The sequence below is a fragment of the Haliotis cracherodii genome, unplaced genomic scaffold, assembly GCF_022045235.1.
Source record: "Haliotis cracherodii isolate W230 unplaced genomic scaffold, xgHalCrac1.p SCAF_16, whole genome shotgun sequence".
NCBI classification, from domain to species: Eukaryota; Metazoa; Mollusca; class Gastropoda; order Lepetellida; family Haliotidae; genus Haliotis; species Haliotis cracherodii.
Genome location: NW_027266271.1, coordinates 14,210,177 through 14,226,683, shown reverse-complemented (window position 1 = coordinate 14,226,683; position 16,507 = coordinate 14,210,177). Strand labels below are relative to the sequence as shown.

Genomic DNA, 16,507 nt, shown 5'->3' with positions numbered 1-16,507 from the left:
AAGCATTTCTGCCATGCTTGATTCTGATTTGTAAGGGGGCACGGGTAGCGCAGTCGCCTTAGGCGCACGCCAGATGCCTATGGTTGTGGGTTCAAATCCTGGTTAGCCCCGATTATGTTTCTAGGTTTGTCAGTACCATGCCCATGCTCGTGGGTTTCACCGAAGTGGTAAACGTCTGAGAGCCGCATCACTTCGAGCTTTCCTCCCACATAAAGCTGAAACGCCGCGATATAGCTGGAACACTGTTAAGAGCGGCGTTAAACCCAACTCATTCACTCGCTCTGATTTGTAAAAAGAGGTATCCTTTTTCCCATTGATACCTCTTTAAATTTAGCCGGATCATACAAAACTGTGCGTATGAAAGTATCGATCTATCGACAGCCTTTCCGAATGGCCGCCGATAACCCATTAGAATGTTTTATACGTCCGATATCAGAACAACAGCTTATCAAACATGATGGAATCTATTTCACATGCACAATTGAGTTAGGAGTGGTTGGGTAGCCTTGTGGTTAATGCGTTGGCTCGTGACGCTGAAGACCCGGGTTCGATTCCTCACAGGGTTACATTTCTGGTGTCCCCCGCCGTGATATTGCTGGAATATTGCTTAAAGCGGCGTAAAACCATACTCACTCATTCACAATTAAGTTGAACACAAACTAACCACTGTGTCAGGGCCACACCCTGATCAGACACAAATATGAGCAGTCTCTCTCGTGTCGTCGTCGGCAGCTACAAACGGCCACAGTCCAGGGTTTTTTCCGTTGGCAATTGTTGCGTCTGTAGATCCTCGCATTAATGTTGAACAAAACTACAACAGGTGGGACTGTCCTCTGGATTGATGTAATTTTTAAAAAGCACTCTACTGAGAACATCTATTTTGGCAGCCAGGGACAGCAAAGAGTAAAGTTCAGCCAGGTCGACATTCAGGGTAGGGAGTCATTTGTAATATGTATTACTGTTGGGGAGATATTTCAAACTAAATGCTACATAAGTATAACTTCAATATACCCCAAACCCTCTTATTTAATAGCGTCAGTTGGAGAAATATATTCGTTCAGCTTTTTTTAACTGTTTCTACAATCTGCCACCCCTACAACGTCAGATGTCATGTCGATTTCCGAGAAATGACTTGGTTAAATCCAAACAGTTCAAATATGCAACATGGTGCGATGAAATTAAATATATTTCTACGGATATCATCAATTCGTTTTTGAAGAACTGTGTATTTTGAAACAATTATTTTGAATTAGTCATGAATAAAAATAAAATAATCTTGAACGCGTTTTAAAAGACTACCGTATTTTTTTGTAATAGTAGAATGAATAAACATTTTGTGTTTTGACTTTTGATGTATTTCCACTGTAGATAAGATACGTCTTATTTAAAACTAAAGATCTTGGTTTCAATTCAAATACAAGATATTTAATCTACAGTGGAACTACAATAAAATCGTCATCCAAAGTAAAAAAACAGAATTTAAAAATAAAATAATGACTAAACTAGTTTACTATCACATATAGAAGTAATCCATCTCCAAGCAAAGAATTATCGTAAATAAGAAAAAAAAAGAGAAAAAAATACCCAATATATAAAATATAGAAATTGTTGACGAACCTAAAATAAACCAATTAAAAACATTACTGGTATATTGTCGTATTTCTGAAAGAAATAGCGGCACAGACCACTTAAAAATAAATACTTTCAGTATCTTCCCGAAACCATATCCGAAACTTGCAGCTGTAACTAGTTTCAAATACCACGCCTTTGAAAGGCATTTAGAAGTGATACACATAAGGAAAAGAATTTATGTATGTCATAATATAGAAAATCTCACTCGAGTGTCTTTTTGATATCAAATGTATCAACACAAGTTGATAAAATAGGGAAAACTCCGAGGCTCGCCGAGGATTTTTTCCACTTTTATCAACGAGTGTTGATATATTTGATATCAAAAGACACAAGGGTGAGATTTTATCTATCACCCAACATCATTCTTCCAACTCAGTTTGTAGACAGTAATTAGCAGTGTCTTAAGTGTAAAAAGTACTGCTTACAGCTTCAGTAGCAGAGCCATTTGTGATGGTCTGCAAAGCATTGTGATGCAATTTCTCACCTAAGCGATATCTCCTGTGGGATCCAATTTTGGACGATAAAAAGAAGTTGACTCCCATAAATTCTCTTCCTTCAAATACCACGTTTGGAACTCTCCAGGTCGGCTCGTTACTATGGCTACAAGATCATAGAATCATAGAATTATAGACAATACACAAACAATAATGCTTTCAATCAGAGTGGTAGAATTTGAAGAATGTCATTCATGTAAGAGCGTTTTGTTGTATTTGCTTTGACTTGAACTGTCTGATGGCAGTGTAGACGAGGATGATGATGACGACAGCCATAGTGATGGAGACGATGCCGAGGCCGATCATGGCGGGCATCAACCATTCTCTGGCACACGTAGTTTCCTCGGAGCTGGTGCCTGGAAACAAGACAATGGATAGCGTTTGTAAGGTGCTGAACATCACTATGACGTAATCATCTAGTGCATCTGAGTGAGTGAGTGAGTTTGGTTTTACGCCGCTTTTAGCAATATTCCAGCAATATCACGGCGGGGGACACCAGAAACGCTCGTTGATGCATGTCATCGTACCCAATGGCCAAGATCGATGCTCATGATGTCAGTCACTTGATTGTTTGGTCTAGACTCTATTATTTACAGACCGCTGTCATATAGCTGGAATATTGCTCAGCGCGGCGTTAAACAACAAACAAACACACTTTAAGTGGTATTTGCTAATGGTTCAAAATGCATTTGATTTAAAGTGCGGCGTTAAACAATAAACAAACAAAATACATAATATATCTCTACTAAAAGGCCAGTCATTGCTATAAATAAGTGTAAAAAATGTTAAACAATCTAATTAGTATTACGGAGTACGTAAAAAAACATTGTTCCTCATGGCATGTAGCTACTTAGTTCTTCGTGGTATTTAGCTACCCATCTGGGTGGGCTGTATATCATCTACTCTCGACCAGACAATGGTTGATAGTACGAGTACCACACCCTCGGGATATGATGACGAAGACCAAGCGGTGATGGAGCATAGAAAAATATCAGGTAATGCGAACGTATTCTCCACCACCACCCCCCCTCCCCCCCCCCCCCCACCCCCCTCCCCACCCCACCCCTAAAAAACTGAAAAGGTATTCAGCGTACTTGCAAGTGCCACGGGCTTGGTCAGTTGGACGATAGAGGTCAAGGTCTCGTCTTCTGATGTACCCGTCACGGAAGCGTCTCGTCGTCGGCGTCCTGTAGCGCAGGTGGGCTGCAACAGCAGGGGTTCGAGTTACACAAGATCCAGGACTTGTTGATCATGTGATTCAATAGTGAGGCTGAACAATAACAGATAAAGTGGTACTGTTAATCCTAACATACGTTTGTGTAGTTGTTTGCACTCAGCAATATCCTAGCTTCACGAAGGTGGTCTGTAAACACTCGAGTCTGGACCGGACAATCCAGTGATTGACATCATGAGAACCGATCTAAGCAGTTTGGGTGTGATGACATGGATCAACCAAGTCACCGAGCATGCCGATCCCGTTAGGCACCTATTACGACAAGCATGGGTTGCTGAACGTCAGTTCTTTACGGAGGATCTAAAAGTTGGATATACATACTATTAGGTGTATTAGCAAAATATGACACGGACACGCGGATTGTGTCGCTGGTCTGTCAGATAGAGCAGGGTAATGAAGGTTCCTTTGTTTTGATATTATGGTAGGCCATGGACTAGTGTCCAGAACGGTCAAGTCGATTATTTAGCAAGAGAGGGTTTGAACTACGTTTTGCTTGGTTTCTTTAACCAAAACTTTCTGCGATCCTTTCATATGACTGGACCTGTTCCATGCAGACGCGTTTCCACTTACTTTGGCAGCAGCGGCTTCTGTTGCGGACACTCTAACTTGTGTGACAATCCCCAGTGCTGGGTCGGACAAACCATCGTCATCACTGAATATGAACACCTCGACCTCAAAACACATGGTATGACGGGAAGCAATGGGATTCCACTCCGGACGCTCTGACAGCAAGCCGTCATCGCTCTCACACCTAGCAGAGCAAACAGAAGGGGGCAGGCGATATACGTCATGCTGGTACTAGGTATTCTTTTATCACTTATACACCTACCACAGCAAGCACTGGAGGTGAGGGTGGGGAAGGGTAGGGGTGAAACACATCATGTTTGTACTTGCACATCAACACTAAAAAACATAGACATAGAACACGTTCTATTCTGAAAGAAATGCGTCATGAACAAACAACTCTTAAGTTATGAACACCATGTTCGCATTAGGGTAGCAAAGTGAATACATATTGCAGAAGCGCACATGTATTGATTGATATATTCTTCTCTTAGATCTTTCCATGTTGTACACACACTTTAATCATAACAAGTACCTTCAATAACCTCCTTGCAAATTGGTCATAACCATAAAGTTTAAAACTGAATGTTTTCTTCCCCGGTGTAACACTGTTAAGATTGATTATTTACAAAAATGTGCTGCTGAGATAGGAATTGTATTGGCCTTGTTCACCCACCCCTCATCATACAAGATCCTTTCTCTGTAGTGTGGTTCTTCTCGAGTGTTGTTCACGGTGATCTTGTGGACAGCGATTCCATTGAAAGCATCCGCTGCCATGAGAGGACAAAGGTTTCAGCATCAGTTTGAAATTTAAAGATCTGTATTTATGCAAAATATGCATGTTTTTATACCCTAAAATCTGTATAAACATAATGTAATTGTTATAACGTTATCGGTAATGATACGACTCTGGCGTCACTCTGGAATGTTATAATGACTTCATGCGACAATAGATGACGTCGTATGAAAATTGTGCCATGATACTAGAAAAGAAGGGCAATGACCACTGGATTTCAAACTTCATTAAAGGCACAATTATCAACTCAAAGAAAAACTATTTCAAGAATATTCATGATTTATCGGCTTTGTTAGTGTATATTACTCAAAAGACGTTAAAGAGTATGACATGACAGATTAATCAGTAATATGAAAGAATCGGGTGAAAGAGATGTTAACGACTGATACGATTTTAAAAGACCTATAGGCTGTTTCGTCTGCAATTTAGACTTGAAATGTATGCTTACAGCCGTTTACTGTTACACAAGCCTTGACGTTTTCTCCAGAGGTAACCGTTCCTTGGATAGTAGTGCCATCAGGCCTGACCACCGTCTGCGAAGCGGGAATAAACAGCGCATCACCTCCGTTCTTAGTCCCCCTAGAGTGATCAGAATAGGAAATACAAGCATGACATCAGTTCTTTAGTGTTCTCATATCCATGTTCTCACATCACGTATGCACACAATTAATTCGAAATAGGTTCTTAATATCCAAATTAAAGTATTCTGTGAGTAGTCTAGCTTCTACACTCCACTAACAGATTAAGGTATCAAACACTGAAGTAGTTAGCTCAAAGGCGGACCTGTAAGCATGTCGTAACTATGGTATAGCTAGCTCCTGATTTCGAGGAAGCTCGGATATATCTGACACGTACCCGTTATCGCTGATGTTTAGTGACTGGCTGCTGAGTGCAATGGCGTCGCTGCTGTAGGTGCAGTTGAAGGTAACTGCCTCGTCAGTGACCAAGTCTATACCAGGCGAGTAGCGGACACTCAACTGCAGCTGGAAGATGCTCATTCCTCCCTGATACGAGATAAAATCGACACATTATACATCGCACTACTGCTCTGGCGAAGTTTACTTAATGCCTAAGGTAAAAAATAAACACCATGGTGTGAAACTCGGCTTATTCCGTTACCTTAAGTATACATCGGGACACAGTGGAGAAGTGATATGGCATGATTTTACTGTCAATGGAATACCTACTTATCACTCGCGGAAATTCGTACACAATAAGTGAACTTTTGGGAAGGGCCCAGATAACCCGGGGGAAGGAGGAAGAAGGCACTTGCTGGTGTTGTTTATTCAGCTTTTTTATATGCATATAGATGTGGGGGCAAAAGGGCCTAGTCGTCTAAGGCGCCGCAATTCATTGTGCAGAGTTGCGTCCCTTAGGCACGTCAGGAACCTATGATCGTCGTTTCGAATCCCCTCCAATACGTAGTCAGCTTAATACCCGGGCTCGTGGGTTCACCAAAGTGGTAAATGTCTAAGACGTACTGGCTTGCATCCCACACTCCCGCGGACACGCCGTCATAGAACTCGCATACTGTTCAAGGCGGCGTTAAACCAAACTCATTAATAGATGTGTCTATCCTTATATCAATGTGAAAAACACACCTCTGTAATTGGCCCAAGATCTCCACAGGTGCCGTTGTATTCGAATATCCCAGCATAGCCCTGACACCAGTCTGCGATGCCGTCACTAGGATCAGCTGGGTTTGGGGCGAGAGTGAGGTTACAGCTGACGGTGTTTCTGTGGTCTGTGACGTAGATCTTGCCAACGAAGGTGTCGACGGAGAAGGGAGTGATACAGACGCTGATGTTGTTGGGGTTACACTGATGGTAGTCTGTAGGTGAGCGGGACATGGAAGGATCAACATCCGTGGTCAGGGTTCTCATTATCGACATTCAAATCATGGGCGAAAAGATGGCCATGCAATCGCATGTGACGAAAAGTTACAAGAAAAGGTCAACTTCAAAGAATAATCAGTGTCGAACATCTTCCTAAACAGATTCCGTAGGGCGGATAATAATGAATGGATCACTGAGAATCAGTAATCAGAATCATGGCAACCTGGGTTCTCGAAAATGGTAAGCGTGACCTGCCCTACTGATGGCACCAACCACTGTCATGAAGTGCCCATTGGTTGTCTAACGTCTAACGCCGCACCCAGCAATACTCTTGCCGTACGCCCTACGCCTGAAAACAATTGAGTGGCAGTGAGGCGTGGGGGTGGGGATGTGGGTGCTTAGAACTGTTTCATATTTTGCTTATCCCCCATGTTGTTATGTACCCCCCCCCCCCCCCCCGCCAACCCTTCCATATAGTAGTAAATAACCAGTCTCTTAGTAAAGTATATAAACTTTTTAATACGAAAAATTAGAACATTCACTTTTTCATCTACCAAACCAACCCAACCCACAGACATGTCGTTGTGTTAATTTTGGGAGAGCACTCTCTTTCGTTGTGTAATTTTTGTCATGGCCCCCAATCAAAATTCTCACACCGGCCTGTCCCTAAATGCCAAGTTGGGTATAGCAACGTGTCATAGTTAAGACAATTATCGCTGTAAGTAGAATACTCATCCTGAAATACTCACAAGCTTTCTGATCGCACAATGTCCCCGTAAATCCAGGGTCACATATACAAGACGGTACACCGGCACTGACCACACACGTTCCCACCTGGCAAGGAAGGTCAATGCATTCTGGCCCACCGATTTCATCTGGAACAATAGGGGATGATATGCGAGTCATCATACATTGGAATCAGTCAAGTTGCACCAGGTATCCCTGGTATCATGGCATATTTAAATAAACTTAAAGGCCTTAGTAAAGCCTTCAATGTTTTATAATTACATTTTCTTTGTGTTCATTGTAATTCCTGCATTCTGATTAGCTGAATTGGTCACGTGTTATTGCATTCATTTCTGAAAATAATAGGCCACGCCAACCGAAGCGGTCTGCGCTTGTTACTACGGAATGTCGGGGAATTCCAATATTACAGTCGATGGAATTCCCTTTCTGCTCACGTGTATTGTCATGCAAGGGGCATTGAAAGAAATTCACGCATAATAATTGTCCAAACTACTTTCTGAGATCGGAGGCCGAGAAGGAATGAAACCGTGATTGCGCAGGCTCACTCGCCTGTTGCTTTTTTTTCGCTAGGCGGATTCATACAGTTTGCGCATCGGTTTTTCGATTCATACCTCAATGATCAGAAAAAATACAGAGTCAATCCTTAAATGGTAGGCATGTCGAAGATATTTCTTAATTTGACGCATCAGTTGCAAAAAAACATAAGTTCCCGTGTGTGTTTTTTTCAGGTGAACAACTGACTTGCCTTTACATGGGTTTATGACAGGTGCCACCGGTGGGGCGGGATACACCCACCTTTTCGCGAATACGTCGTATCATCATTATTTGATAGTGATTAATGAACACAAGCTTATGATATAGTCGGAATTGTACAATTGACTTTTGGTAGCAGTTACTTATGAGTATACAAATACTTTATATTTACCTAAATTAATGGCACAGTTAGGCCCATCGAAAGGGGGGTTGCAGCTACAAAGGCCAATATTAACATCGCAAGCTCCCCCATTCTGACAGAACTGTCCCTGGCGACGACAGTGAGAATTCACTGGGCCTGTAAATAACACAAAGAAAACAGTTTTTAACACCACAGTAATGAGTCTTCCTTTAGTTTGTGGAGGGTGGGGTAGCCTAGTTGCTAAAGCGTTCGTTCGTCAAGCCGAAGACTCGTGTTAGAGGTGTGGTGAGGTGAAATGGGGTTTAACGTCGCGTCCAAGATTATTGCACTTATATAGCGACGTGCATGTACGTGTGTGTGTTTGTGTGGCTGCTTGTACTAGTCCGGACTGATGCCTATTTATAGTGCTAGATCACAGTTTAACATGAATACCCCACTCAGACACAGTATACTGACCCCGAGCCGACCAGTCCTTGTTTTAGCCCCTTAATGCCGAGCGCCAGACAGGGTAACAACAAGTACCATTTTTTAACGTCTTTTGGTATGACGTGGGCGGGGATCGAACCCCAGACCTTCCACTCTCCGGGCGGACGCTCTACCACTAGACCACGGAGGCGGACACGACTCGTGTTAGATCGCCTACATGGGTACAATGTTCGAAGTCCATTTGTGGTGACCCCCGCCGTGATATACCTGGTCTCTGTAGAGACCGCCGCTTAATTTTCTAGGTGTCACAAAATATGATGATCCCTTCTTCGAACATGGTCGGTCATATTTCCTCTTGTTCGATACATGGACTTACTTTCATCGTCAAATATAAAGACGCCGATAAAGATTTCTTCAGCGATTTTGTTTCCAGTTATTTGTATCTCAAGAATCTCTATTTCTTCTGTTTCCTGAAAATGAAATTAAAGACAGTTAATGTTGATCCAAATAACCACTGGCTCTGCACGTCACTTTGCAATCATCACCTTTAAAGTTTTTTAAGTCGCATTTAGGATTATGGCACTAAATAGCGACCTTCCGCATCTCCGGCCAGACATTCTGTCCAAAAGACCACGGAAATGGTGGGATGAAGATGAGGTATGATGTAACTCCAATATTACAATTAACAATTTTAATATTGCCATTTGTTTCTTGAAAGAGGTTAGGATACTTCAGTCGTTGAATTTATTTTGTTTGACATCTTTTTATTCTTTGTCAATTTAAAAGGCTTGTAAACAAGGTCCAAGGACTGCTGAAGATCATAACCCAAACTGCCCATACTTAAGTACTACCTGCTAATCAAAGAGTTCCTTGATGTTACCTTTTCACCACGTCGAAGGATATCTTGTTTGTGTGTGAATATATATATATATATGTACAAAACAAAGCAACGTATAGATCAATATATATATATGTGTGTAAAATCATAGATAATATATTTAAGAAGTGACCTTCACTTTCTGTGAGTTCATTGGAGTATGAACCTTCATAGAGTGAGGTCCAAACTGTATGAACATCGGAGCTTGCGACATACTGAAACACTGAGACCATGATTAACGGTTCTAAATGATCAGAACGAACGCTTATGTATGTTCGCGCTGAAGAATTTCCACGGGTTTCCCCAGGAATGTGGAAGCAGTCCGTCAGTGTTGACGTCATTTCAAGAACACGGTCTCGTGAAAAACGCATCAAACGCGTCAAATTGTGTCGTCCATACACTTATGAACTTCAGTTTCGCGGCCATGTGACCGACCCGTCGTCCAATGACAAAGTCGTATATCATGTCAACCCATAGATCAATATAGATATGTACATTATAAACATATGTAAAACGAAAGAATCAAAGATATAAAATCTTTGTGTGTGTGTGTGTGTGTGTGTGTGTGTGTGTGGTGTGTGGTGTGGTGTGGTGTGGTGTGGTGTGGTGTGGTGTGGTGTGGTGTGGTGTGTGTGTGTGTGTGTGTGTGTGTGTGTGTGTACTCAGGTCAAATTTATGGTCATGCAAGTGTGGATGTGTTTGTATGGAACTGAGTAGAAGCTTACGCTGTGTCTTACAAAGCGTATTGTCTTACCGAATCATCGATGATGTGTACAAGATCAGGGATTGTCAAACTTGTCTGTCCTGCGGGAAATTCAAACTGTCTGTTTTGAATGCCGATATAGTCGTTCCCCTGGAGAGCCGTCACGGCCTCGGTGTTCACGGTAATGGTAAATGCAAACAAGCTGTCGCCTATCCGTGAGAGTGTCAAGGACGCGTTTTGCGAACCTTCCCTCACGCCAACAATGTCAGGGAAGTCTAGAAAGGCGGGGTCACCTGAAAGAGGACATCAAACATGAATAATCACGTTGGACCCGTACACAGATTCCGAGTCAATCTGTGCCCATAAACTCTATGAGAATGGATATGGTTTTACGCCGCGTTCGCTCGTTCCACCAATTCGCCACAGGAGCACTGTGTGTGAAGCCAATTTCTGGTACCCTTTCCGTGACATGGTTTGAATAATGTTTATGTCATATGATAGAGGGGGCACCAGACATTGGCTTCGCTCATTGTACTCATGTGATTCAAGCCATTCAAACATTGCACGCATGTGATTCATAGTTCATGTACAGCATAACCTAGTGCATATTTCGGTCAAACATCTTTTTGTGTTAAACCATTTAAAGTCATTGGATTTCTGATTGTAATGTGGAATGTGCGCATTCTAACAGTAAAATAATAAACACTAAGTGATTCTTATCGGTGATATGGCTTGCAACTATTGGACGGAATGTGGAAAACAGTGTCTTATGTGTATAAATGCATGCAATGCTTTTGTTTGTTTGTTTTTTCACGGAATTGGAAACTATCCACGGATAATGGGGTGAGCAAGCGAATGTGATAGATTATTGGATAGTTTTTTGTTTGTCTGGACCAGACAATCAAGTGACTGACATCATGAGCATCGATCCACGCAATTGTGATTCGATGACATGAATCAACCCAACACCCGATCACGTTAGTCGCCTCTTACGACAAGCATAGTCGCTTTTTACAGCAAGAATGGGTTTCTGAAGACCTATTCTACCCCGGATCTTCACGGGTCGGTTATAAAAGAGCAAGCAACAGATACTCACGGTCATCGTCAGCTATAGTGACTACAAAGTTCTTCAGCTGTTCGCCAGGCAATGAAATATCGAGTACTCGAATGAGGAATGTCTCATCGAGCTCGGGTTCCTGAAATAGATAAAACACTATACACATATATTGGAAGAACAACCCCTCTTTGAATATATTGAACATTAATTTGTGTTCTTTCCGTAACCATCGATTTGCAATAACAAGACAGTTTATAAAAAAACACTGCATGTTATGAGTCGCGCAATGTTTAGTGCAATTCACACTTACCTCTTAACCTGTGTGTAGTCATAAAATGCATGGTAATATATGGTATAGATTCTTACGGCGAGTTGAGTTGAGTTGATTTGATTTCTTTTGTGTTGATTTGAGTTGAGTTTAGGTAAGGATTACTGTACTTTTAAGGCAACAATCATGCACGCATGTGTATATGTGTGGCTGTGTGTACTAGCACGGAGTAATTCCGGTTTTATAGTTCCAGCCCCCCTGAGATACCAAGCCGCAGTTTAACATGGATACCCCACTCAGACACAGTCGAGCTGACCTGTCCTGGTTTTATCCCGTAAATGCGGAACGTCAGGCAGTGTAACAACAAGTACCATCATTTTGAAAAAGTATATTTGGTATGGCGCGGCCAGGGGAACGAATCGACGACTTTCCGCTCTTCTGGCACCAGGGAGGTGTAATCTTTTAATACAGTGTAAATTATACAGCATGACGTAACCCTTACAGAATAATCGTGCATGATTCTCCTCTGTGCAGCTGCAAACAGTGCCGTGTTTTAACAACACTTACCGGGTCTGATAGTATTTGCACCGCAATGGACACCTCCATAACGCCTAAAGCAAGGTTTGTATGGGAAACCGATGTCGAAACGAAGTCCACACCTGCGATGGCGCTGTCCTCAGCGGTATCAATCTGGAACAGACACGTTAGGCCTCAAAGAATTAATTATTTGTTTTTCACATTTTCTTTTTACCAAAGTTTGATTTGTTTGTTTGTTTGTTTGTTTGTTTGTTTGTTTGTTGTTTAACGCAACCAGCTTTATGACGGCGGTCTTTAAATAATCGAGTCTGGACCAGACAATCCAGTGATTGACATCATGAACATCGATCCACGCAATTGGGACACAATGACATGCATCAACCAAGTCAGAGAGCCTGACCACTCGATCCCTACGACAAGTATAGGCGCCTTTTCCAGCAAGCATGGGTTTGGAGTTTGAAAACAGGATAGATAGCATTGCTGTTAATGCTTAAGTAGTCTTCAGTTTCCAACAATTTCTCTTGGCAAATATAAAAATATATAGAGATTATCACCCGTTTTGCTTAAAGTGGAAAAATTCGGAGGCTTGCCGAGGGTTTTTTCCACTTTTATCAACGAGTGTTGATATATTTGATATCAAAAGACACGAGGGTGAGATTTTATTTATCAACCAACATCATTCTTCCAACTTTTTCAGTAGACAGTAATAAGCAGTGTCTTAAGAGTAAAAAGTTCTGCTAACAGCTTCAGTAGCAGAGCAATTAGTGATGTCATTTGATTTGTGAGGTCATGGTAACCAATGACGTTACAATGGTCTGCAAAAGCACTGGAATGCAATTTCATTGCAGCGATCTCAGCCAAGCGGTATCTCCTGTGGGAGCCAGTTTTGCATGATAAATTATATCAACTATATACTACTCAAAAGAAGTTAAACAACACTCGACTCAGTCATGACAGATTAACTATAGTAACTAGAATATAGTGTTCTTTAACTTTGGGTAGTTGATATATTAACTGAAGAGATAAAGTTGTATACTTCCTGGGTCGTTTAAACTGTTATACATATGAAATAATCATATCATCATGACGGACACAAAGGTTATTTTGATCATGAAAGGAAATATTCTCATGTAATGTTTTTCGATCAATCAGGTTGCTGTGCATGCTTATATCGAGTAGAAGTGATGATACATACAGATATGTTCCATTCCGCCCCAGGAGCCGGGGTCACGGTAAGGACGAATTCAGCCAATCCTGTTTCTTCGTCGACAATTAGTGGGGTCAAAGTCAACTCTCCTGCAAGATGAACGTCCAAGATCAGCGTCACGACAATACCCTATCTTGAGTATCTAACACAAGAAGTGTTGCATTTCGTAATCGAATTAAGCTGTTATTAATCTGACATCTGACAGGAAGGTATACTCGCATTAGAAACAAAATTGTACACAATTTATACGCATGGATGTCCCTGACCTGTATCAGAAGTGCGGTGTCAATGTGTCCATGCACCAGTTATCATTTCGATTAATATATGTGACCCGCCAAGACAAAAGGATCCTTCTGGGTGATAGGAAATAATTATTCTGTGACGTCATGAAGAAAAACGTCAACTTACTTCCCTAAAACTCGCCACGTGTGCGAACTGTAAAAAATATCTTCTTCTTTGTTGGCGTTTGTTCGTAATGTAATAAAAACATTACTTAAATGTTTTTTTTGCATACATGTCTACTTTCGATTGGTCAGACATTATATCTATAACCTGCGTCAATTATTGCATAAACATTTATTAGATCTGATAGACAATGGTCCCTACGACTGTTAGTGGACAACTAGACTATCATTCCGATTTCCTGTCTCACAGAGAGGCACGTTTGAAACCAAGTATCTGTTATAAATATGAATTGAAGCTGGTCGAGTTTATTTTTGTGTTCCTAATCTAATGTAGTTTTAAAAAATAACGAGAAGTCAAAATTTGATTTTTCACCCATAGGGTCCCTTAGCTCATGGTGGGTCACAAATTTTGGTGTCACTGGCATCATTGAAGTGTTTTGATCATTCCTATTTTTCCATGAAAACATTAACTGTTGACTAACAGTAAATAAACGAGTGAGTGAGTAAGAAATGGCCTCATATATTGTACCCATGTGGAGATTCGAACGTAGGCCGTAGGCGTGACGAGGGAGCGTTTTACCCGCAAGGATCCATCAAAATAGACTGCCAAGAATTGTATAATTTGATACTTTTCGAATATTCAACGTCAAATTTAAAGTTTACACAACACCGCAACGTTAAAACATTTCGAGGGAGTAACTCTAAAATACACTCCAATGGTGTCTATTTTGAGAGGAGCGAAGACAATATTTCCAAGAGAAATACTATTACGAAAACTGCCGGGAAAAGAATTATACACACATGTTTGATGGTGGCTAAAAATGAAACCAACAAGAAATGATTATTCGATGGTGAAGTTTTTGATACGGGTACCCTAGTTGTGCTGAGGGCCTTACTTTTGCAGTGTTTCGGCGACTGCTCAGCCTAGTGACTTTTTAATGACGTTCGTAATTTTTGGTCAGATCTAAATTTTAAGTGTTTGCTTTCTTTTGCCGGCAGTTAACACGCTCATGCAATTGTGTCAGGTAATGTCAAATGTTTATCTTGAATTTGGACATCAAAAACAAAAGTTACCTTGGATAGGCACAAGACCATAGGCGAGCAAGGCCACAAGCAGGAGGCCACACGTTGGCGCTTCACACATATTTACCTAAAATCACTGTAATCAAGAAGTATAGTTTTCTGTTATAACAATGCACTAACAACATCACCAAACATATACCTTTGCCTTTTGATGTCATCAATGTAAGTAAAGTTTTTTTGAGACATGTATGTTGTTTCTTGTTTCCATGGAGACTGTATTGCAAGGTGCAAGTACAAGTAATTGCTTGATTAAAGATATAAATGTCAGCACCGACATATCGCATCGGGGAACAAAAGATATATATCGCGTGGTGTTGTTGATACCATTTTAAAAATAATTATCGATTGAATTTTAAAAATGCATTTCTGGTTGTATTTAAATTCATTCTCGTTCATTGAGTCAATATTTGCATCAAGTACAGTGATAAATACACGTTGATAACAATGGCCTGATGTGTTCTTAAGTTGGTATATGTATGTCAGGTAGGTTAATTATCAATTAGTCACAAATCCTACAAAAGATTTGTTTGTTTGTTGTTTAACGCCGTACTCAGCAATATTCCAGCTATATGACGTCAGTCTGGACAGACAATCCACTAATTGACATCATGAGCATCGATCCACGCAACTGGGTTACAATGACATGCATCAACCAAGTCAGCGACTCTGACCACCCGATCCCGTTGTCGCCTTTTACGACAAGCACAGTCGTAAGAGGCGACTAAGAAATTAAGGTGACGTGAAATGGGGTTTAACGTCGCGTCCAAGATTGTTGCACTTATATAACGACGTGCATGCACGTGTCTGTGTGGCTGCTTGTACTTGTGCGAGCTGATGCCTATTTATAGTGCAAGCTCACTGAGGTTACCATGCCGCAGTTTAACACGAATACCCCACTCAGACACAGTATACTGACTCCCAGCCGACCAGTCCTTGTTTTAAGCCCTTAATGCCGAGCGCCAGACAGAGTAACAACAGGTACCATGTTTTAACGTCTTTTGGAATGACGCGGCCGGGGATCGAACTCCGAGCCTTCCGCTCTCCAGGCGGACGCTCTACTACTGGACCACGGAGGCGGTCCCTAAGAAGTAAGGTAACATACCTTCAGTAAGGTTGTTAAATTGTACAGCGAAAGATCCCATAAACTAGGGTATGCTTTGATCTGTGTCCTCACTGTTACGATGGTACGATAAACCCATTATTATGCATGCTGATTAATATACGATTTGTAATCGATGGAACGATTCAGAAAACATAGCACCAATCTCTTTAAAATAGCACGAGATGCTTAATTTGCTTTTATCTCAGACTAAAGAAACGAATTTGAAACGGAGGTTTTGTATGTTAATGCACATTCATGTATCATAACATTTCAATATTTTGTATTTTAAAATTAAAATGTGCTCAAATTAATGGAAAAAAACCGCATAGTGATACAAGGAAGTAGCTTGGATCTTACCGTGACACCAGTTCGAAATAGTTTCCTTTACGACTGGGAGTGTAGTCTTCAAGTGTGGCTCTAGGATGTCAGTGTCGGTCAGAGGCTAAAACCCTCATTTGAAGACTTTCCCACACGTGGGTGAATGACGAGTATGGGGTGGGAGGGGCAGAGAACAGTCAGGGAATATGACTCCACTCTCAAGTCTCTGGTATTGATTTTGTTGTGATGTAAATCGCGTGATCAAATCGCGTGTGATGTTATTTCTCGTCTAATGTTTAAGGCGTGTTGTTCAAGTGTCTTTTACAAC

The 16,507-nt window shown here is 41.3% G+C and overlaps 1 protein-coding gene across 1 annotated transcript; it reads right to left on the bottom strand.

Annotated features, from left to right (window-relative positions):
• Positions 1-2,133: 2,133 nt before the first annotated feature.
• On the bottom strand, positions 2,134-16,236 carry LOC139463404 (EGF-like domain-containing protein 2). Its single transcript, XM_071244662.1, has 16 exons — positions 16,219-16,236; positions 14,751-14,835; positions 13,261-13,361; positions 12,096-12,218; positions 11,300-11,399; positions 10,255-10,496; positions 9,000-9,093; positions 8,228-8,353; positions 7,305-7,430; positions 6,322-6,551; positions 5,576-5,724; positions 5,169-5,299; positions 4,601-4,694; positions 3,931-4,111; positions 3,221-3,329; positions 2,134-2,482 (listed from the first exon to the last, which is right to left on the bottom strand). Exons 2-16 carry the CDS (start codon positions 14,818-14,820, stop codon positions 2,319-2,321), a joined length of 2,040 nt encoding a protein of 679 aa, XP_071100763.1. The 5' UTR covers positions 14,821-14,835; positions 16,219-16,236; the 3' UTR covers positions 2,134-2,318.
• Between the last annotated feature and the right edge of the window lie 271 nt (positions 16,237-16,507).